The sequence below is a fragment of the Macrobrachium rosenbergii genome, chromosome 25, assembly GCF_040412425.1.
Source record: "Macrobrachium rosenbergii isolate ZJJX-2024 chromosome 25, ASM4041242v1, whole genome shotgun sequence".
NCBI lineage: Eukaryota > Metazoa > Arthropoda > Malacostraca > Decapoda > Palaemonidae > Macrobrachium > Macrobrachium rosenbergii.
The window spans coordinates 2249056-2273006 of NC_089765.1; the positions used below are offsets into that span (position 1 = coordinate 2249056).

The 23951-nt window shown below is 40.1% G+C and overlaps 1 protein-coding gene across 1 annotated transcript in view; it reads right to left on the minus strand.

Annotated features, from left to right (window-relative positions):
• LOC136852273 (serine protease 1-like) overlaps nt 1-23951 on the minus strand; it is an 81653-nt gene continuing 57702 nt past the window's right edge. Inside the window, exons 3-8 of the mRNA XM_067126742.1 lie at nt 20813-20879; nt 14980-15142; nt 14387-14595; nt 12063-12265; nt 2223-2280; nt 1-330 (exon numbers count right to left, since the gene is read on the minus strand). Of these exons, the coding sequence (XP_066982843.1) occupies nt 194-330; nt 2223-2280; nt 12063-12265; nt 14387-14595; nt 14980-15142; nt 20813-20879 (837 nt within the window). The 3' untranslated portion in view covers nt 1-193. The remainder of the gene's footprint in view (nt 331-2222; nt 2281-12062; nt 12266-14386; nt 14596-14979; nt 15143-20812; nt 20880-23951) is intronic.

The following is a 23951-nucleotide window of genomic DNA, read 5'->3' on the forward strand; positions in this document are numbered from 1 at the left end:
TGTCTTTACTTATACATTCATCACTTTCCATATCTTCGTGAATCAGTTATACATCAACGTCATAGACACAGCGTCCCATAGGAAGATAATCAGGAGGGTCCTTCTAGAGAAGGCTAAAAAGAGGTCCTTTGCAGCCTTTGACATTCAGCACACTGGTGTGAACTTCTCATGAGGTCATATGTTGGCGCAGACATCAAGACCTGCCTTCTCTCCTGCCACAGTAGCAGCTGTCTTTGGTGTGTTCTTCGATCCAGTCGAGGTAATTGGTGACCCTCGTATAGATGCCTGGGTACCCCCTCCTAGCGCAGCCCTGGCCCCACGATACCACACCTGAAATGCCAAGACGGGATGAGAAGAAACAGGTAAAAAATGCGCCGAAGTTTCTTCGGCTCAATCGAGTTTTCTGCACAGCGTATGATGTTGTATGAAACTCTCAGCCGCGGCCCATGAAACTTTCAGCCACTGCCCTGTGATGGCCTGTGTTGTTGGCACCAATAGCAGTGCCAGATGCACAATCATGGCTGACTTTAACTTTAAATAAAATAAAAACTACTGAGGAGGCTACAGGGCTGCAATTTGGTACGTTTGATGATTGGAGGGTGGATGATCATCATACCAATTTGCAGCCCTCTAGCCTCGGTAGTTTTTAAGATCTGGGGGCGGACAAACGAATAACCATCTCAATAGTTTTCTTTTACAGAAAACTAAAAGAGTAGGACATGGTCGTGGAAATGAAATAACAATGATAAGTAAATAATGACAGGAACTTTGTCACGTTATTTGCTAAGTCATACTAGTTCCTGGATAAGAAGATATGGAAATTGTAATAATGAAAATACTCAATGAGTGAGATTACTTTTAGAAGTAAGGTGAAAAGACCTCGAACTTGCATTTGGTAAGACAGGAGAAACAAATATCCAAAAGGAAAAAGTAAAAGTCTCCCGCTGTATTTAATCAGATTTTAAATATAGAGATTCCCATCAATGTTTTTAGTTCGCCTTGTGCCTTACCTGGTGCGCAACCCCCTTAAGAGATGCAGGTGTGTATCTGTTCAGTAGGAAGGAGTAACAATTAGTGTTAAGTTTTGGTTGCAGATTAAACCTAGGATGTCTTGTTTAGCCCCTTTTTTTTTCACTTAAGGCTAGTCTTACACTAATCTTAACACTAAACCTACTGTCAGGAATTCATTTGTGTTCCTACTTTCGGATCTTTCCTAGATAATGACCCCCAAGGGTTTTCGGGGGTCGTTATCTAGGACTAATATTTCTTGGAGGTCATTATCTTTATGATATTTACAGTCTTTTGTTTATGTTTTTACAGTAATCCCCAACGGGCCTTTACTAAACACGCCGCAAAGTTGGATACATACAGGGTTAAAACCCTTGGGGGTCACCTTCTAGGAAAGATCCGCCTTTTTTTTTCACTTAAGGCTAGTCTGACACTAATTTTAACACTAAACCAGTTACCAGGAATTCATTTGTATTCCTACTTTCCTGTATGTCTAATCTTTTCCTTGGCATAAATTAAAAGGATTAACAAATTTAACTCAGGCTTTGATTTTTCTTCATACATCACGGAGACAGATAATCTGAAATGGGAATGAAGCATTCCAAGGGCTTTCCGGTATCATTACAGATAAGCCTGGCGTTCCGCTTGCAGTCATGACCTTTAACTACGGGTTGTTTCGTATTTTCAGCCTTCAGGCAGCTGGAGAATCGAGAGAAACGAATTAAAGCCTGAAACTTTGATATTTTTATTTTTGACGCTGTTATTGGTGCAGTGACTGAACTGTGTGATTGTATTCGGGTGTTTGAGTATTGCGGAAGTCATGCACATGCTGCCTAGGCAAAAAAAGTCCCTCTTCTGTCTCAGACAACCAGGTTATTTCCGCCTAGTGACTTCACAATTATCTCTTTCAAGGCCACCTCGCCCCGCCCCACCCCATTCTGTGAGGATGTGCTTTGGTCGGCTCTGTAGCAGTTTCGCTCTTTCTGTCACCAAGCTATGGATTTCTACAGTTTCTGTTTTCTATGGGTCCTAAAGCTATTCATATCTTCACAGGCTGTCTATAGCTTGATTTGGTGTTATGCACCCCTCAGTTTCCTTCGATCCCCTGCTTCTTCGTCCCTTCCCCACACTTCTTTTTTTTTTTCCAGGCCCATGTGTAATAGGAACATTGGCTTGCATACGTTCTGTAGGTCTTCACATATAAAAATACTTACCTATGACGTCCATTTTACCGTCTCTTCCTTGCCACAGCAAACCGCCTCCGCTGTCACCCTGCAATAAAAGCGGTGTTGAGAGATTCGTATTTGAATGTCAAGAATCGGGTGGATATGGGGAATAACCATTTCGAACATTCTTCCCAGAACATAGACTGCTTATAGACTTGTAAAGAAATTAAAGCTACCAGGTAATTTTGACTTCCTGCTACACCTTCTCAGCTATTATACTAAAACACTTAATTATGGTGTATCAGTGGCAACGCTATATATTAAAGGAAAATTGTCATTACTGTTATTGTAAAGGTTTGTGATATGGAGAGAGAAAGCCAAAATTCCATCAGATAATTATTGAGTTCAGCGCAGACATTGACTAATTATTCATTACATAGGATTTCTAATAAGACTGGTGAATGCAGTTCCGCTGACTTTTCCGCATGTCCTCATTGTTTCGGCAAGCAACAGCACACCTTTGTTGGCAAAAGGTAATCATGAAGAGAAAGTTGATTTCCTCTTAAGTTTTTTTGAGAAGTTTCGCAAAAGATTCTCTTGATGCCTCTTTCCTGGCAGCTGAACTAGTACAGTGTTTTCATCGTTCACTCAAGTGATTTCTTATGAGTTCTTCATATTCTTTTTCACTGGGGCTTCCTTTTCTGTTATTGTTATTAGATTACTTTGTCGTCTGTTGCATACCTTAACACGGACAAAACGGTTCTTTGGTCTCGTTGCTACCCGCTGCTGTTCGCACTATGAGATGGAGCGGGGTACTAGGCTGGCAAGGCACCAGCCGGCCGTTGAGGTACTACCACTAGAGAAATTAAGGTTCCATCTAAGGATGGCCAGTACAATCTGTTGTTGGGTCCCTCTCTGGTCGCGGACTCTTCCTGTACCTACACCAGCTTAGAACAGTCTGGCATATTCATTATAATTATCTTACTGTTGGCACGCACTTGACAACAACTGTTTGGAGTACATCTTAAGTTAAATATACCTTAGTTTAACCAGACCACTGAGCTGATTAACAGCTCTCCTAGGGCTGGCCCGAAGGATTAGATTTATTCTTCGTGGCTAAGAACCAACTGGTTACCTAGCAACGGGACCTACAGCTTATTGTGGAATCCGAACCACATTATGACGAGAAATGAATTTCTATCACCAGAAATACATTCCTCTAATTCTTCATTGGCTGGTCGGGGAGTTGTACTGTTCTTAAACGCGGTCTTTCGGTGCTGACTCTCATCTCAAACTCTTGGATAGAGTTATGTCACCAGTCAAGTTTATTTCACCAAATAAAGAAAAAAAGAAACAAAAAGAAGATTATTGATGTTAGATATACATGCTACAAAAGCTGGTTCTCTCTCAAGAAGAGAATATTAAGTGCCACGTAATGGGAGTGCATATTAGCAATATGAGACAAACGGCTGAATAAGGCAATGTCACTTCAACACTTACTATGGGTATAAAATGACTGGGAAAACATATTAAGAAATAACAAGGCTGATAAAACGAACCTTTTTTTAGAGGTGCACCGGAACTTGGTTCCGGCTGGTTACTTCCTGCCGGAATCTTCAAATTTTAGCAAGTTCCGGTTCCGGCCGGAACCGCAACTTTTACTTTACATCTAAGCAGTTATTTTAAGGCTTACACTTCTCAACTCTACTATTTGCATTTATTTCTAATCTTGAAATTTTTCAACTTTTCATTCACATAATTTCATTAAGAAAATATGAAGTGGTTAGTAATATACTGTAGTTATCTTTCAAGTACTTTTATTGGAAAACTTGCAGGGTAAACTTTGTCGTTAACCAAAATTATAATGGCTAAGAATTAAGATTCATTCTTTAGCTTATCAACCAATGGTAGAGGGTCAGAGAAAAGTTCCTCATCTTTAATTATATACAGAATCTGAAATCTGACTGTACCAAATTTATAATTAATGCCATGCTAATCAAGACTGCCTCTTCGTATTTTCAACTGTTTATAGCTGGAAAAAAGTGTTCCTTTTCTTCATTAAAATAACAAAGCATGACTGTACTAATGTAATTTGCATTTATTTATTTGTTTGGATCTCTCTTTTCTCTCTCTCTCTCTCTCTCTCTGTACACACACACACACACACACTCACACTCACACTCACACACACGCACACACACACACGCACACACACACACATATATATATATATATATATTTATATATATATATATATATATATATATATATATATATATATATATATATATATATATATATATATATATATATATATATATATGACTGTAAAATATTTTCTGTTACGACAGAATTCCATCAAACATAAGGAGCCCATAAAAACGCCAAAATGTCGAAAATAAAGGCTTACATTTCTCAACTCTACTATTTGCATTTATTTCTAATCTTGATATTTTTCAGTTTTTCATTTGCATAATTTCATTTAGAAAATCTGAAGTCTCTTGCCTGAGGAGAGCGACAGTTTGATCTCCAAAATGTAGCCTTTATTTGCCACATTTTGGCATTTTTATGGGTCTTTATATATATATATATATATATATATATATATATATATATATATATATATATATATATATATATATATATATATACACACATATATATATATATATATATATATATACTATTTATTTTACTACTGAATATGTTTCCTAGTTCCTTCCGGCCGGAATTTGATATATTGGTTTCGGTGCATCCCTACTTTTTTTTTTTTATACAGTGGGCACAAAAGACAAAACAACCACTGCACTTGAATTTTCCAAAAAATTTCGAAGGCTCCGGTAGGCAGGACGTGTAGCATGTACGGAGGAACTTAGCCGATATAGAATACCACGGTTGGTAATGAAAGATACCTGGGCGTATAGAGGACGCCCATGGAGTGGCACTCGAAGACACTGACGGAGAGACGTCCTCTTTGAGTTTGCAAGCGCTGGACGACGTCGAGCCGTCTGTCGCTTGGGCTACTCGTGTGGGCTGCATAAGCTCATTCTAGCCAAGGTCCTTTAAGTATGTTTAAAGGACACTGATTCTATTTTTCGTGTGAGAACGGAAATGAGCGACAAAGGTCAGGAATCAACATTTAGCGCATGGATACAGGAACAGGAAAACAGTGACTTATTTGTTTTGAACAGCCGCTAGACTAGAAACTTGAAAGGTGTTCTCTTCAAAACTCATTTTTTGGATGAAGGCTAAAGAAGGACGTATTTATAGTGGATTAAAAATCTACATGAATGTCAATTAGAAAGGTAGTATTTCTTTTTGAAAATCAGAAACCCTTAAGCATTAAAAACAAGTATAAAATGCGTCAAAGTTTCTTCGGAGCAATCGAGTTTTCTGTACAGCCGCTACAGCGTATAACCAAGATCACCGAAAATAGATCTATCTTTCGGTGGTCTCGGTATAATGCTGTATGAGCCGCGGTCCATGAATCTTTAATTACGGCCCGGTGGTGGCCTGTCCTATATCGTTGCCAGAGGCACGACAATGGCTAACTTTAACCTTAAAGAAAATAAAACTACTGAGGTTAGAGGGCTGCAATTTGGTGTGTTTGATGATTGAAGGGTGGATGATTAACATACCAGTTTGCTGCCCTCTAACCTCAGTAGTTTTTAAGATCTGAGGGCGGAGAGAAAAAGTGCGGACAGACAGACGAATAGCCATCTCAATAGTTTTCTTTTACAGAAAACTAAAAGGAACTCTTTTTTTGGAGCAGATACCCTTAAAATGCTACGTTTGTCAGGTAACAAAAAAAAGTTAAGTATACCTTAGTTTTACCAGACCACTGAGGAGCTGATTAACAGCTCTCCTAGAGAGGGCTGACCCGAAGCATCAGACTTATTTTACGTGGCTAAGAACCAATTGATTACTTAGCAACGGGACCTACAGCTTATTGTGGAATCCGAACCACATTATAGCGAGCAATGAATTTCTATCACCAAAAATAAATTCCTCTAACTCTTCGTCAGCCGGCCGGGGAATTGAACTGCGGCCCATCGAGTGACAGTCCGAAGCTCTACCGACTCAGCCAACGAAGGGCTATTGTCAGGTAACATTTGTACCAGGTCACTGTCACCCAAAAGGTGGAAAACTGCAGTAAATCCCAGTACGTGATACGTAAGATGCAAAAGAAATATATAAATGTTAACTAATATACAAAGGCTGACAAAGGAAAACATGTGGCGAAGGAAAGCACATTTAATGAGAACAAAGCACTTGCTGTAAAACGCCTGACAGAGTCACAACAGAAGATAGACAAAATAAACTTCAGTAAAGGCGAACAAAAAACAGGACAAGAAAGTTGATGGTGTTATGCAAGAAGAACTCAGCCACCGACTTCGAAAAAGCACTTACGCAAAGCAGAGATACTGGATAAAGACGGCGAAATATATAGAAATTAGGAATACTGTGAATATACACGGTAGGCTATACATGGGGTAAATATGGAAGCAAGAGAAAGGAATCGGAAGACAGCAGAGGAATTAGAGGAAGAAACAGAAAATATAGAAGAAGCATCATGATTCTCGGAGACTTTAACGGGCAGATATTAACTCAGTATGTCTCCACCCACGCGTCACCTACTCCGAGGTGCTAGTACTAAACATAACGGAAGCTCAATAGGATGCCGTGTTTAGTACTAGCCCCCCTGGGGATCAATGATACTGTCGACAAAATCTACTGCAGGGATTTTGCCGACAAAACCTCCTATCTAGTCAGTTCAGAGACCGGTGGAAAGAGCAATCGAGACCGTAATGAGTTACGTGGAGAGAAATAGGTGACGTGGAGAATTTACGGGATGGTTCTGATTTGAAGTGATATTGCTGTTTCTTTTGCCACGTGTCTTTTATTGTCAGGGAATACACTGTACCTTGCACTTTTGGTTAGTTAGAATTCTAGAACTAAGAAAATTGCTTACAGTAACGTAGTTAAAAACTTGAAATCTCTGAAAAGGACGCTCTTTGGCGACGCTGAAGCGCCCTCCGTTCACTCACCTTCTAGCACTCGTATAAATTAGACACGTGTTTTGTGTGTTTCCCGGCCGCCCGCCTGCAAGAGTGACCACGAGACTTAGGTAATTGTAGTAATTCCAATCCGGTTTAATCGAAGCCCATCTCAGCCTTTGTGCTGAATTGAAACGTGCTGCAAAGTAGCACAGCATTGGTGAGCTCGAAAGGCAAAACTCTAGGCTCGATTAAACAGCGATATCCGTCATTTGTCACAAATTTAACACAGGTAACTTTTTACATCTTGATTGCCGTCCGTCGTGTTCCAGAATTTGTCCTTTGTTTCTTGTTCAGTGTTCTCGGTTGTAAACCCCGCTATAGGTTGGATTAGCGTAAAATCATTGTAAATTTGCATATAATTTTTCATATTAACGTTGTATCATATAGCTGGAGTTTATTTTTGTAATAAAATTAGAAAATGTACTCGCATTTGGCGTAACTACCATCCTGTAGTGCTGGTTCGAAGCTATAGTCAGTGGATTTCGTATCCTTGCCCAGAACAACGGGCACGAACCGGTATAAAAATCAAGGAAATTTCTCGACAGATATCGTCAATGTAAAAATATATAGAAATGGGTGTATATAATACTTGGATACCGGAGGAGCTAGTACTGAACGGCGTCTCATTGAGCTTCCGCCATGTTTAGTGCTAGCACCTCAGAAGTTACGCGCATGTGGGTTAATACCCAACGGGCATGGATTGGCACTGATGAGAAATGTAACGGGGTATATGCAAATGCCAAGCTATTGCATTTTGCATGCATATTCCTCAGTTGCTTCCCTTAAAGACTGCGTTTTATCCATTTCGAAGAAAGTTCAAGGTTGATCTTGCACAACTTTATTACAAACCTACATGACAAGCTAGAGAAGATTTTGAGAGAGAGAGAGAGAGAGAGAGAGAGAGAGAGAGAGAGAGAGAGAGAGAGAGAGAGAGAGGCTCCGCCTGAAGTCATACAACTTAAGTAACTTTTCCAATATCTTTGGTTCATCTTGGTTCTATTAATAAACATTTCTCCAGGCCATGGGAGAAAGGAAAGCAGCCGCGTGTAACAGACCTAGTGGTAGTAAAAAAAAGTAAAAGATGACCCGAAGTTCCTTCGGCACAATCAAGTTTTCTGCACAGTGTATAATCAAGGCCACCGAAAACAGATCTATCTTTCGGTGGTCTCGGCCACGGCCCGGTGGTGGAATGTCCCATAGCGTTGCCAGACGCACGATTATGGCTAACTTTAACCTTCAATTAAAAACTACTGAAGCTAGAGGGCTGCAATCTGGTATGTTTGATGACTGGAGGGTGGATGATCAACATATCAATTTGCAGCCCTCTAGCCTCTGTAGTTTTTAAGAACTGAGGGCTGACAGAAAAAAGTGCGGACGAACAGACAAAGCCGGCACAATAGTTTTCTTTTCAGAAAACTAGAAATACAATGTAAAAGAGAAAATGTTAATGGATGATAAAAAGGAGATTCTGGACATCTCAGACCGTAACACAGTGAAAGTCGAACTAATCGTAAAGGCTGGGCAGAAGGCACGTTTTAGAAAGGAGATGGGAAGAAAGGAAGTATTATAAAACGGATGAAAAACGCCTCGAAGAGTTGATAGTAGTGGAAAGTAAAACGAATGAAGAAATAAACATTTTAAAAAGGTTTAAGGATAAGTGAAAAGGACAGCAGATGAACAGTTGACTTCAAAATATAGAGGACGGGCTGCGTCAAACGGAACAGAAACGGTAGAACAACCGTGGAAGAACGGAATGATAAGGGAAGAGACAGAAAACAGGAAAGTTTGAATAAAACAGAAACTTACAGGAAGGAGAGAAAAAGTAAAGGGAAATAGGCAATACCTGGAACAGAAGAAAAACGCAAGTAACCATTAAATAGAATAGACTAAATATGAACACATACTCGCAGAACGGGTGAAAAGAGGAGGAAAGAAGGTATGGGATATCATAGAATAATTAAGAGGGAAAAAATATCGGATTCAAATTGATGATGAAAAGGGAAACGTACTAAAAAAAAAAAGAAGAAGAAGAAGGAGAGACAGGTAAGCAATTGGAAAGGTCCTGGGAAGAAGGAAACTATAAAACTCACGAAAACGGACTGGGCCAAATGTGGCATAAGGAGAGAAAGAAATGTGAAAGAGGGTCACAGTTAGCCGGGGTATGAGGAAAGGGAAGCGCATGACGCTGGGTTCCTCAGAGGACCAAGAGAGTACATGGACGCAGCAGCCCCAATACAAGGCCTAAACAAACAGAATAAGCCAGAACTAAATGATTAAAACAGTGAAGTAGTGCTTAGAAAGCTGAACACGAAGGGAGTATCTGGTTCAGATGGCACAGAGGCAAAACTGTACAGGGTCTTAGGAAAAAAACAGAAAATCATAAACGTTCTAAGAAAGTGATGCACAAAGAGAAATAGACACAAGGAACTAAAGGGATGCAAGCAGTCAGAAGTGTAAAGAATGTAAAGTGACCTAATACTAAAGAACTGAGGCCAATAGTCCTAACAAAGAAGAAACAGAGGGGCATCTATGGGTAAAATACGGTATCATAGAAAACCAAGCTGTGTTCTCAAAAGGGGGAAGAGTGGAAGAAAACTCTTCATACCACAGCACTGCGTAAAAAGAAGCCCTAGAAGGTTAAGTAAGTATACCTTAGTTTTACCAGACCACTGAGGTGATTAACAGCTCTCCTAGGGCTGGCCCGAAGGATTAGACTTATTTAACGTGGCTAAGAACCAATTGGTTACTTAGCAACGGGACCTACAGCTTATCGTGGAATCCGAACCACATTATGGCGAGACATGAATTTCTATCACCAGAAATAAATTCCTCTAACTCTTCATTAGCCGGCCGGAGACTCGAACTCGGGCCAAGCGAGTGCTAGTCCACAACTCTACCGACTCGCCCAACGAAGAGCTAGCTCTAGAAGGAAACAGACTGAAACTGATATCAACAGACTTCTAGGAAGGCTAACGGAAATAATGAAAGAATACAGAATACACCCAGGTGTAGCTGATGTACATCAATACAGTGAAACGTGTAACTTTAAAATAATAGGAAAAAGTGCAAATAGTGTTACAAACATGACATTCGACAAGTCAATTCTTCTTGGACTTCTTTCTCATAATTAACCTCCAGCCACAAGAAATTTTTGCCATTTTCCGAGATGACTGGCAGGTTTTCAAAATGGCTTCCTATTTCATCGCTTAATCACACTACAATTCCTCAGTTACTCTCAGTTTAAGCAGTCCTTTAAGTACTGAGGCATGTAATTTTGTTGCCTAGAAACATCCAAGTCGACTGTCACTGTATCCAAAATGGCTGCCAAAAAGCCAAATGTTCGTACTTGAGTTCATATAGGAGATAAAAGGTATCAGGTAATACATGGATTTTGGGGTAATTTCAGCATGATCAGTTTATTTTTGTAGGTTGGAAATGAATTAAGTCCTTGTTAGCGCATTTTCATTCTCATAAAAAAAGGGGGTAAATAGCACAATGTAACAGTGTAATAGTGCAGTGTCAATGCACTACCAGGGAAAACTGGTTGACAATATAGCTGTGAGACTCCGCTTGGGGTTCAGTTTTAAGCTAATGGTAGACATATGTCATTAGTTTCCCAAATTCTGTTTAGCTAGCCCCAGTTCAAAGTTAAAGGGATGCACCTGAACTGACAGGATGTGCCAGCGTGGGAGAGTAGAACCAAAGAAGGCGGGGCTATAGTCATCTGGAAGGTGTACAGATCACACGGGATTAGAATAGCTTAGGGTGAATAGGGGTAGGATTATAACGTATGTGAACCCAGTTTATCCCATATCTGGAAGTGCATATATGTTGTATAGGCAGTAAAAGGTTAACCTCTCGACCTATAGGACAAAAGCAGTGGCAGCAGGATCTTGGAAATCGAAATCTTTCCTAGAGAGAGAGAGAAAGAGAGTACGATTAACTGGAAGCTTTGTTTGTCGCCTGGGCTACGAGTGAATAAACGAAGAGAGAATAACAGCGAAAGAACAACAGCAGCAATACTTAGAAAACGAGAAAATGCAGAAGAAAACTTCTTATTTACAGAAGAAAAAACATAAGAGCCGAATCCCATAGGGGTATAGTGCCGTCAGTGCACTTCATGCGGTGCACTGTAGGCATTGCTTAAGGTTCTTTGCAGTGTGCCTTCGGCCCCTAGCCACAAACCCTTTCATTCCTTTTACTGTACCTCAGTTCATATTCTCTTTCTTCAATCGTACTTTCCACCCTCTCCTAACAATTGATTCATAGTGCAACTGCTTTGAGGTTTTCTTCCTGTTACACCTGTCAAACCGTGTTACTGTCAATTTCCGCTTCAGCGCTGAATGACCTCGTAGGTCCCAGCGCTTGGTTTTTGACCTAAATTCTATATTCATTTCTATTCTAGAAGAGCGGGAATGAAGACGTACTGCACCGAAAGTAGAAGACAAAAGACAAGAAACTAAAACAACTCAGGGAGGAGGACTAAAGCGCTCACGAGGTGCCAATGCAAAGGCAATATACCTCCGACCTCCGAACTGAACTGAACTTGAACCTGAACCTGAGCCCCCTGAATGCATTACTCTGCGAGAATTTCTCTCCCTTTACGGCCAAGCTGTGAAATTCTTTTCGGCTCGCGTATCCACCGACTTTAGGATCTTTTTCCTTGCCCCTTCCCTTCCACTTTAACATGAGATTGGCGTGAAAGCCCGTTACGGCAGTGAACACAGAGGTTATTAGGGAGCCAAGACCCGAACGTTAGCGTAGTATGATTTGAAATTTCTCCTCCTCAAGCACAGGTTATGCTCCATAAACAGTCAAGATAACTCACATGACAGGAATCCGTGCCTCCGTTGAGGTACCCTGCACAGAACATGTTGTGGGTGATTTCATAAGGTTTATACCGAAGGTTTTGGCAAACAGGATTAGAGAAAATGGGCACTAGAATTTCTCTCAGCGTGTCGGTCGGGTCTCCTTTCTCCGACTCTCTCCCCCAGCCAGTCACAACACCCATCTCTCCAACGTAGTCAGTATCTGAAAGGATAGAGAATACAATAAAATAGATAGAGAATAAAAGGCGAGATCATGGTTACATTTTTTGACAACATGATTTGCAGCCTTACTTTACACGGTGTAATTATTCATTGAGTATTTTAGCGCAAGTTTTCCTGCTGTGAATCGCTTTTTGTTATCTTGTCAGCATGGACAGCATGCTGTGTGAACACCTGATTGATACCTGAAATGATGTCTTTCATTCTAACTATTTATCCGATTCATCCCTGGTTTTCATCCCTGGTTTTTATCTTTAAAAAACAACACCTGAAATGTTTCTTTTCATAAAAACGGATATGAATTTGTATACAGGTAATTACATTGCATAAACTTAATTAATTTTTCATTCTTATAACCGGTCCTGAAGTTAACACCTGCAAAGGGATGACATAATTATTATTCTATTAAATATTATCTTTAAAGTTTCTGTTGGTGAACTTCAAACCTAATAGGGAAATAAATAGTATTTATCTGGAAACGAGGAGCATAATTAAGGTACTAAAATACATTCATCACCCTTGCATAGAATGAGGTGGATGGGACACCTACGATGGAATCACTGAAACTTGTCGTGTTGGCCACTAAGTATACCTTAGTTTTTCCAGACCACTGAGGAGCTGATTAACAGCTCTCCTAGAGAGGGCTGGCCCGAAGGATTAGACTTATTTTACGTGGCTAAGAACCAACTGGTTACTTAGCAACGGGACCTACAGCTTATTGTGGAATCCGAACCACATTATAGCGAGAAATGAATTTCTATCACCAGAAATAAATTCCTCTAACTCTTCACCAGCCGGCCGGGGAATCAAACTCCGGCCTAGCAAGTGCCAGTCCACAGCTCTACCGACTCACCCAACGAAGAGCTTGGTGTCCACTGATAATATAAGTAAAATTTAGCGTTGCGAGTCAGCTTCGAGGCGGATAGAGGTATGTGAACTCAGCCTCGAGCACTACATAGATGCTTTAGACCTTGGCCCAGTTCCTCGTTGGGCGAGCCGGTAGAGTTGTCGGCTAGCACTCTGCTAGGCCCGAGTTCGAGTCTCCGACCGGCCAATGAAGAATTACAGGAATTTATTTCTGGTGATAGATATTCATTTCTCGGTATAATGTGGTTCGGATTCCACAATAAGCTGTAGGTCCCGTTGCTAGGTAACCAGTTGGTTCTTAGCCACATAAAATAAATTTAATCCTTCGGTCCAGCCCTAGGGGAGCGGTTAATCAGCTAAGTGGTCTGGTTAAACTAAGGTATACTTACTTAGACCTTGGCTTCAAAGCTCCTCCAGTATTCCACCCGTAGGGAGGTACTGCCGTCAGTGCACCTCATGCTGTGCAATGTAGGCATTACTTAAGGGTCTTTGCAGCGTCCCTTCGGCCCTATTCTCTTTCTTTCATCTTACTGTCCACCCTCTCCTAACAGTTGATTCATAGTGCAACTGCGAGGTTTCCTCCTGTTACACCTTTCAGACCGTTTACTGTCAATTTCCGTTTCAGCGCTGAATGGCCTTAGTTGCCCCAGTGCTTGGCATGTATACCTAAAATCTATAAATCAATCAATTAATCCTCCAATATCCCCTCTTACGGGCTTCTCAAGGAGCAAGAACCGACGCTGGCACAAGGCCAGCTTAAAGAAACAACTGAAAGGCGTTGTCGTTTGGATTGCGTTGAGGAGTACACTGTAGGTAAAAAACTGTTTTCCAGGTTTTTCTATTTTTAATCTTTAAATTTGAGCAGAGTGAAGTGCTTGAGTTGACGCAAGGAAATAGTTTTTCATAAAGCAAACTACGAGGCCCAGCAGGGACGAGTGAGAACCGTTAATGTACTGTATCCTGTCTAATAAGCTCAGTAATGCTTCGCGATTGCAAGAAAAGTTATCTGAACATTTTGTAAGTCAGGGTGGCTCATGGATTTCAACAGAATGTGAGTGCACTCTTTCCACCTGGTCTTGATGTTTGTTAACGCGCTGTTGTCTTGTCTTTCCAGGTGGCATTTGTTACTAACTTGCACATTCCCACTGTCCATTCTGATCTTCTAAGAAAGTATGGGAATTTCCTTAAACTGCTAATTCAAAATGTCTGTAAACTGCATTTGAAAAACGACACTCACCGGGCAGAGGTAAACAGGCTGGCCTAGAATACCACTTGTAGTCCACTTTCTGTCCAAGTTTCACCAGTCCTATGTCATTGTTGAAATTGGACCGGTTAAAGTGGTGGTGGTAAACGGAATAAACGGCCTGGTACTCCTTGCTGTTGGTCTCGATGGGGAAGCTGCGGATGTGGTCCCCAACCATGATCTTCAAGTTGTTGACCCGAACTCTGGCATAAGAGATGCGAGAAGAGTAGGTGTTTTATCCTTTTCTTAAATACCTGGTTGAATCTATCGTATTGAGTCATTATTCTACTGTTAAACTTATAGAACGGCAAGGCACAGTTTAGACAGAGCTAACGTTCTTTTGATTATTCGAAAGAATCTTTATTATTTATGCATTAATGAATCTCTTACGGGGTACGAATAAGAACAATACTCCTGTACTTCACTAATCAAAATATGCGGGTTTTTTTCTTGAGCTCCTGTGAGACAAATCAAACAGTTTCTAGTAATCTTTACTGAACAAAATCTATTCTACAGTAGTAACTTTCCCAGGGCAGGTTAAAGGGCATCTTATTCATATACAGAAAAGAAAACCTTTGGCAACAAACCCTTCAATGCAGTGGGCAGCGGTGAGGACGTATCTGTCTGAGATGAGAGTTCCACCGCAGTAGAAGTGACCTTTGTAGAGGAGGGCTACCATCCACGGGTACTCGTTAAATTCAGCATTGTTCCCGCCAACTACCCGCATGCGGCGATTCGGCATTCCGCAGGCTTCGATATGAAAGCTTGTGTTAAACAGATTAACTTCTTGCGAAGCAGAGATGGGCTGCTCTCAGAGCAAAAGCCTAATGGAACAAAACCATCTCATCTAATGGGAATCTGAAGTCAACGATTTTTCCTTTATATATATTTAAAAAATTCAGTCATTTGTAATTCAAAGTTACATGGTATGAAACAAAACTGATATTTTCCTATGTCTATATAAGAAAAGAGCATTTCGCTATACATTTTCTTTGTAAAGGTGATAAATCTGTCCATAATTTGTTAGTCTAGAAAAAAGAGGTAAATTTGGCTGTATTTTCCTGATATAGAACAAATGATATTAATACTTTACTACTTAAGAGTACATTGAATGAGGAGCGAAGCGTGCTATTAAATATCTCACAGAACAGGATAAAGAATTGCAGAGAAGAACGACAATCAATTATCGACAGTTTCCCTTTAATCTTTCAGTTGTGGAATTAGTTTTGGCAATGTACAGCATTTATTATACACATAGATGCAAGATATAATGTACAAACTACTAGATCACACTTCACAGAGGCATAACATGTACAGTAAAATAGTGATTAATACTTGATCACTATAGAAGCCATCTAAACTATATGCACTTAATCTGCGAGGTAACGTATATGTTACAGTAAGACTGTGAAACCAGGCATTTCACGAAATCCCTGGAATTTTAGGGAGCTCGTGAAATCACCATTTCACTTAGACATTTGATCCCCGAGTGGCTAGTACTAAACACGGCGAAACACATTTGATCCCCGAGGGGCTAGTACTAAATACGACGAAACAGTGTAGATGAATCAGTGTTTCGCCAGGTTTAGTACTAGGTCCACGGGGATCAAACGTCCATAAGTGAAATGGTGATTTCACGAATTCCCTTAAAATTGCAGGGATTTCGTGAAATCCCTGGTTTCACGGTCCTACTGTAACATATACAGGTTTCTGGCCTGCAATTTAGGAGTCCTGAAAAAATAACAGAGGGAAGCTTTTTCCTGGTGGAAAGCTAAAGGTCGCTGAGAAAGTGGGATGGAGAAAATCACAGGTAAAAAACTGGTGACGAAAGTCATTTCCAAGAACACGAATTTCAGCATATATAAAAAGCAAGACGTATTTAGACATCGATGACGTTAGTGCTTGAAGTGTGCTTTTCTTTTCGCTAAAATGGTAGGCCTGTGATGCTGAAAAAAGCTGATGTTAAAAGAACAATGTTACTCAAACCCCATGCAACTGTTCATTTGGAAGAAAAAGACGAATTTACATGAAAGTGGAAGGCAGAGATGAAAGTTGCTCAAAATATGTACAAGTTTTCATGTCGGTACAGAAACAGTCTTGCAGAAGGATTTTACATCTTAGAAAGAACAGTCAGATGTGAAACCGCCGAGCTGGGTTTTACACCATCACATTTGACCTGCAACTTGCTGTTGATTCTTGAAGTCTGGATGCAAGTACTTGCACCCTTTTGTAAGAGTGGTGATTGTGAACTTTTAAGTGGCTTTCCTTTGACAAGACAAAGAATGAAAAATTTACTGCAGTTGTCACGAGGGTAAGAATAACACTCTTTCTGAAAACAAAATAAATGCATCTTCACAAGTACATACAGCAAATTAGATAGAAATAAGGTGAATTACAGTTAGTCTGCTCTTGCGAGAGTACCTATCTCAGGCATTGCTTGGGGAGTTCCAGGGGGTGGGGGTGTGACTTTGGTTATAAGAGGTGATATTTATTCTTATTCACATCTACGAGAGATTACGCAGTTGTATAACTGTTATAGGTTGAAATTGTGACGACTTCTAGTTTTTCAATAATATTTTCTTGAAAATGGCGGGTCTGTAATGGGCATGAAGAAATTCAGTTGGGACCTAGGAGGTAATTCAGTGCTGAAAGGAAAACTGAGAATGAAAAGGTTTGAAAGGTGTAACAGGAGGAAAACCTTGCGTTTGCACCCTGTAACAACTATTAGGAGAGGGTGGAAAGTAAGCTGGGAATTAAAAGAGAATATGAACTGAGGTACATTAAAAGAAATGAAGAGGTTGCAGCTATGGGCCGAAAAGACGCTTCAGAGAATCTACAGTAATGGCTACAGTGCCCGATTGAGGTGCACTGACCACGTCTTTGGAGGATGGAAAGACATAGGCGTGGGCTTCGATATTTAAGCCTAGCGAAACTAATATAGACCAGTCAGTGCCAGTTTCCCAAGCCAGATTGGCAAACGGAATACCTATGGATCCCCAGCACACCTTGCCTGTATTGTTGGACATAGCATAGGAGGTAATGGCCTCCCTTGAAAAATTTAAGGGCAGAGATCAACTCCACATCCGTACAGCGTCTCAAGGCAATGAACTATATTGGTACGCATCCAGGAAAAAGGAAGGGATAAGGATTATAGGTGCTATGACTTCCACTGATGGGAATTAATGTAGATTTGAGAAAGAAGCAAAGGAGATTAGGGACAACTTAAGATCTTAATAACGTAGTGTCTTGTTGACACGCGTGTATCGAGATCTGTTGGTCTTGATGAATTAACAGCTGTCATAAAAGTGATATACGAATGGGGACAGAGCATGATACTAAAAGAAATGGAGGTTGAAATATGCGAGAGGAAAAATGAAAGAAAAGTCGGACAAGATCTGGGTGTTTAGCTTCATCCTCCCACAAAAAGAAAATGTGTAGGAGTAAGTTGTGGTCAATCTTATGTTCATCTTATATTCAGTGTTATGGCCAAGGAAATTGATACTAAAACTTTAGTAAGGTGTACCTGCAAATAAATCATGATTAACAAATGTCTCAGAACCACAGTCGAATGCAAAAGTGCTCTCACAAGTATGGAAATTCTAGCGTTTGTGAAAGAACAAAACCCAACTTAAGATCTTAATGTAACTTTAACCCACTGCTAGCTACTAACTCCCTAAATCCTGCATTTAATCTCATACTAAATGATATGCACCCTCTTTTTTGTGCTATAAGTCGTTTTTTGTACTGATTCAATTTCTTTTTTGCTACTCCTAACGCATTGTCTAATTCTTCTTCTTCTTTTAACGTGCTTTTTTCACCATTTGTATGGGGTAAGCACGATGCCTTCTTTTTGAAGGACTTTGATTTGGCTTTGGGGTAGACTTTGTAGTCTCGATCGGCTGCCCTGCTTGTCGTCGCTTAGACCCTGGTAGCATATGTACATGTATTGTACCAGTCACCAGCGCACTTTCTTCCAGCAGCGAGGAGACATTGAGCGGTTAGGTCGACAGTCGAGGCGTGTGAGGTGTCTGTTATGTTTTTAGAGGATGTTGGAGTGGCTTTGTTTGTGTGTGTATTAGTCTGTAACACCCATTTGCTTTTAAGCAAACCTATCCGTTGATTACATACATAATCCAGGGGTGTCAATACGGATAGCAAAATGTCTGCCTCTCTAACCGGTCAGCTGCGGATTTGAACCCGCACCATAGACCTCTAAGAAGTCCAAGGCTGCTGCTCTAACCGACTTGGCCATCAAGCTCTCCTAAAGCATTGTCTAATACAGGTAGGATATTTCAGTTTCCTGTCTGTATTCCTAACCCTATCCATTTCGTCATCAGTGTATAAAAGATTACTTAAAAAGTAATGTGTATAAAGATTACTTAAAAACATGGATGTGAAAACTAATTTCTTAACTTTATTGCTTTCATCAGGATAAACATGCATATAGGCAGAGATATTCGAAGGTACTCTGTAATAAATGTATTTCAACACACCACAAGTGCTATGTATTAGGCAATCCAAAGTCAAAGAAGTTATTGACAATTGTAAATCTATCTGTCTTCCTATATACAGTTGTACAGTTTTAAGAGTTAACATCTTAGGTAGCTAAGACGAGCACTGTGTGGGATCTCTTAAAGTCTTATTTGGAATTCGTATTCAACTAGAACACTAAACCTTCTGATTAGCACAGCTCACTTAGGAAGATTGGTGGGCACATGGATAAGAATGAAATTTCAGTTCTATATCACCACTTTAGCCCCGACATTTTTCCACCCAAGAAAGTTACTGCTAGGGCATGGCCTCGATGAAATTTCAAGTTGAAATAAGGTCAATGGAGGGCACATAAATCTATATATATATATATATATATATATATATATATATATATATATATATATATATATATATATATATATATATATACATATATATATATATATATAAATATATAAAGATGGAAATGAACACATGGGAACATGTTTCACAGAAATAAATGTCTGACTTAGAACAGGACCGAGCCCTGGTCTTTCGAGTGAGAGTCCAGGGAATTAGCAATATATATATATATATATATATATATATATATATATATATATATATATATATATATATATATACAAAAAATAGGGACAATGTTCGAAGGATTAATAACCTTTCCTATTCTTTGTTTTGGTTAGTGCGCTTGATGCTCTATCTTTACAGTGGTTAGGCTTATTATAATCTAATAATACTTGCATATGTTATGTCTATAAAAATGCATGGACATATGAAATGATCACTGGCAACATGGTGGATGCTAAAGGCTTGATTTCATGAAGTAACCCAAGAAATGTAAATATGATGACACTCCTGCTATGTACATACCAATGCAGCATGCAGTGGCTATTAATATACAACGCAGCCTTACGTTTTTAATGTGAAACTACACCTCAACATAAGAATGCTTCCGAAGCCAGTTGCCTTCAAGGACGCCACTTTACAACCGAGAACTGAACCACTACTGGTGTTAGTACTTGGCATCACCACCTCCCAGTTCTTTTCTGACCACCAACACTTGCAATGCAGTCAGTCAAAAAGTTTCATTTCTACTCATTCTCGCTTCGAAAGCAGCTAGGCGGGCCTAATTACTTACACGGAAGTGCTGTTTCATTAACCTTTCATCCCAAAACCTAAGACCACATCTAAACCTTTACTAAACAATGAAATTGATATGAAACTTTAGAAAGCAGATTGAGAAAAACTGTACGTTGTATGGATACATAATATGTACATTATTTTCATTTCCTCAACCACCTTACCAAAGGGGTTCTATAGTTGGGGAAGATAAGCTGAGCCGGGTCCTTGTTATGGTGTTATGGAAGATGCCAGGAAGTTGAGATTCTTTTTGGCCGCGGTCCTCTTGGATGGCAGCTTTTGACGTTACTGTCTCAAGATCTCGGTGTTAAACTCCTAGCTAATTAATGCATGATTAAAACAGGATGGCAGAGGTCACGGAACTCAACTTTTTTTATAATTGAATGCTGCACTTTTTAAAATTCTGTTTTTTTACAGAATGACCTCATTGACAGGGAATATTACACCCTGAGTATAAAACCTTGCGTACTTTTTAATTTCAGTTTCATTAAAGACGTATTCCAGCATAATATTACGAAAAGGGAACTATTGTAGGCCATATGTTTCAGTCTATCACTGGCGAAATATTTAAAAGTATGCCAAAAATCTGGAATGGAGAATAACTACCAAAGCAAAAATGTCCATTATATTAGAAAATCAATAAAATAACATCTAGCATTCGCTTCTCTGTCCGAAGAGCGCTCCCTGAAAGTGAAAAAAAGAAGGAAAATAGAAATGACAATACTCAAAAGTCCTGATTAATTGCGGTTTTTAATTCACGGGATGACCTGAAGCGGAAATACTTACAGCAAGAGCATCTTTTCGCTCCCTCGCCGGCAGCAGGTCCGAAAAGTTTGTTCCAGGAGATGGCACCCTGCAATGATGATAATAGTTTTTGTGAATAAACGAATAACAACTCCTTAGCAGTGCACCAAACTTTCCCACAAAGAAAAAAAAACACACACACACACACACACCAGAGGGTCGACTGCTCTCAATATGACCCACCTCATAGGTGGGACCTATGAGGTCATTTAGAGCTGAAACAAAAGTTGGCAGTAAAAATGTTTGAAAGGTGTAACAGGAGGAAAACCTCGCAGTTGCACTATGAAACAATTGTTAGGAGAGGGTTAAGGAAAGTAAGATGGAAGAAAGAGAATATGAAAGGAGGTGCAGTAAAAGAGATGAAAGGGGTTGCACTTAGGGGCCAAAGGGACGCTGCCAAGAGCCCTAAATGATGCTTACAGCGTCTCATGAGGAGCACTGACGGCACTGCCTCACTACGGGGAATATGACGGGGACATCAGCATGGTCAATGCCTTTTCCTTGAATTTGTTGTAGTCATTAACCCTTTCGCATACGAAATAAAATTTGAATAAAAGTGACATGAATTGAAAAGAGGCCTTAGATTGTGATTTTCGCCGTTCTTTAGGTTCGCCCGTTGTGCTGTGTCAGTCAAGTCCAAAGTCTAATTCTGCGTTAAAGAGGCTATCATTTTTCTCTGGCATATAGTTGGTACTCTGGCATTTGCTTAATGCAACAGAAACTTTTACATTAAGATTTCAGAACAATGTTAATAACAGTATTATTCGTAACTGAGTACAAGAAATATTATCCGAAGAATTTTGGGAATGTTTAGTGTTGAGAACATGGGCAGCTGAGAATTAGTCTGGAAATACTTATAGCTACGATCAGAGGCTGTTGAGAGTGATTTTGCAAAGCCTTTTCTGTACTGCAAGTGGGCTTCTGAGGATGATTCTAGTCACGTTTCGCGTTTTGAACGTAGGCCTGTGAGAATGATTCTAGAAATGTTTCATGTTCCGGAGAAAGGCTGTCAAGAATGATTCTGGAAGTGTGTGTGTGTTCCAAGCATTGGATACTGGGGATACTGTAGGCTGCTGAGAATGGAACTGGAAATTGGCAATATTGCAGTGCCTGATTCCTAACCCATACCGAATAACAGAAATGGTCGAACGATGGCCATTTTTGCATTTTTCCGTGAGGAATATGGAGGCGAGTCATGTGCTGGATACTTGTTGTTGAAGGTGTGAAGGTTTGCATCAACTCAGGTGTTGTTGTTTTGAAGGTGTTCCATTTTAGCGTTTTTGGACATTAGGAGGCGACGAGCGCTCGTAGCACATGCGCTATGACAGGTGCTTATGGCAGCTTTTTTTTTTTTTCTCTCTTACATACAATTACTTACTTTTTTCATCAATGAGAAAGTTAAGTATATCTTAGTTTAACCAGACCACTGAGCTGATTAACAGCTCTCCTAGGGCTGGCCCGAAGGATTAGATTTATTTTTACGTGGCTAAGAACCAATTGGTTACCTAGCAACGGGACCTACAGCTTATTGTGGAATCCGAACCACTTTATAGCATGAAATGAATTTCTATCACCAGAAACAAATTCCTCTTGTTCTTCACTGGCCGGTCGGAGATTCACTGAGAGCTTCATATACTAAGATGTTTTCTAACTCTGACCATTCTTCATGATAGGTTCTTCAGTTAGGAATAGATGCTCTAATTGTAAGAAATGGTGTGGAGGTTTTTAGTTATATGTAGGGGCTCGGGGGTTGGGGTGGGGTGGCAAGCTTACAAGGTTGAAACCCCACCAACCAGGTAAAGACTCAACTCACTAGGTTAGGTTAGCAGCATCCCTCATCGCAATTTATGATTTATATGGTACTCAAGGTTAGGATAAGTTGAGGGTCAAGGGTCAAGGGGCAAAGTCCCCCACACCTTACCAGAAAAGGATCTGATGTCTTAAGTCAAGGGAAGCAAGTTTAAGATGTAGCCTATCCATGTATTTTACTTCAACTTTTACGTTACTGTAAGCTCCCCAACGAGGCGAGGGCCCAAGAAACATTTTCACGATTTGTAAGTTTACTGTTGTCTGTTACTGCTGCTGTAGTGATTTATATATATCCTACCTTTTCGACTAGTGCATTACGCTTGTTTTTGGCTTTCTCCCATTCAACACTCCCCGTTTTCCACTGCTTCCCCATAATTATTGAAGGTAGAAAGCCAGCGCAAAGATAAAACTTCGCTTATCAAATACAAAATCTGAAGGGACTCATATACAATTGAAGACCCAGGAAGCATCACGACGTCATAGCAGCCGCTACACAATCCGTAATTCATCACCAAAATTTCGATCTACTAAAAAACCTGAACATGAAAAGGAAATTTGGTAGAAATTACACAATCCACCAATGAGATATGAACGCAACAGACCACTAACGCCTCCCCGGCGCGATCTTGCCACCTTCCAAAGCCAGTTGCCTGTATGCTGATTAAAATGCCAGCGCAAACAAGAAAATTGAAAGATGCAAAGACAACAATCTGTTAAGGATTAGTTGAAATATGATCGACATAAATAAGGGAAAATAACAGACGAATATGAAAAGAACAGACTGGTAAGAGACACTTCCTGGCCATCGTTCTTCGGGATATCGGACAGAGCTGAGTAATCAGTAACTGACAAAGATATCGATTGGCAAGTAACGGATTTCATCAGACTGAGTATTACTACGCTTCACAGATGACCTGACAAGACTCAGCAGAGGCAAGTACCTCTTAAGACATAAGGATTTGCATCTGGAAGGGCAATAAAATCTTGAAAAAGAGCAGCGGGCAGAGCGATACCTCTAAATTTCAGTGGTAATTTACAGTGAGCCTGACTTCGAGACCGGACGAATGTTTCAAAATTCCACCAGCAGGTCTAATAATCTTCTGGTAATACGTGACTTTTTAGCCTTTTCTGCCAATTTATATAATAATTAACCCCAGTCTCCAAACTTCAAGCCAGGATCTTAAATGATCCGTGTAAACCTTAGTTTTTCAGGTCTATAGGAAATAATAAATCATAACCCCCAAAAACAGACATGAGAACCTCAGTGCGGTCGCGGGAGAGCTTGCCACCAAAACAGGCCACAGTTAGTGCT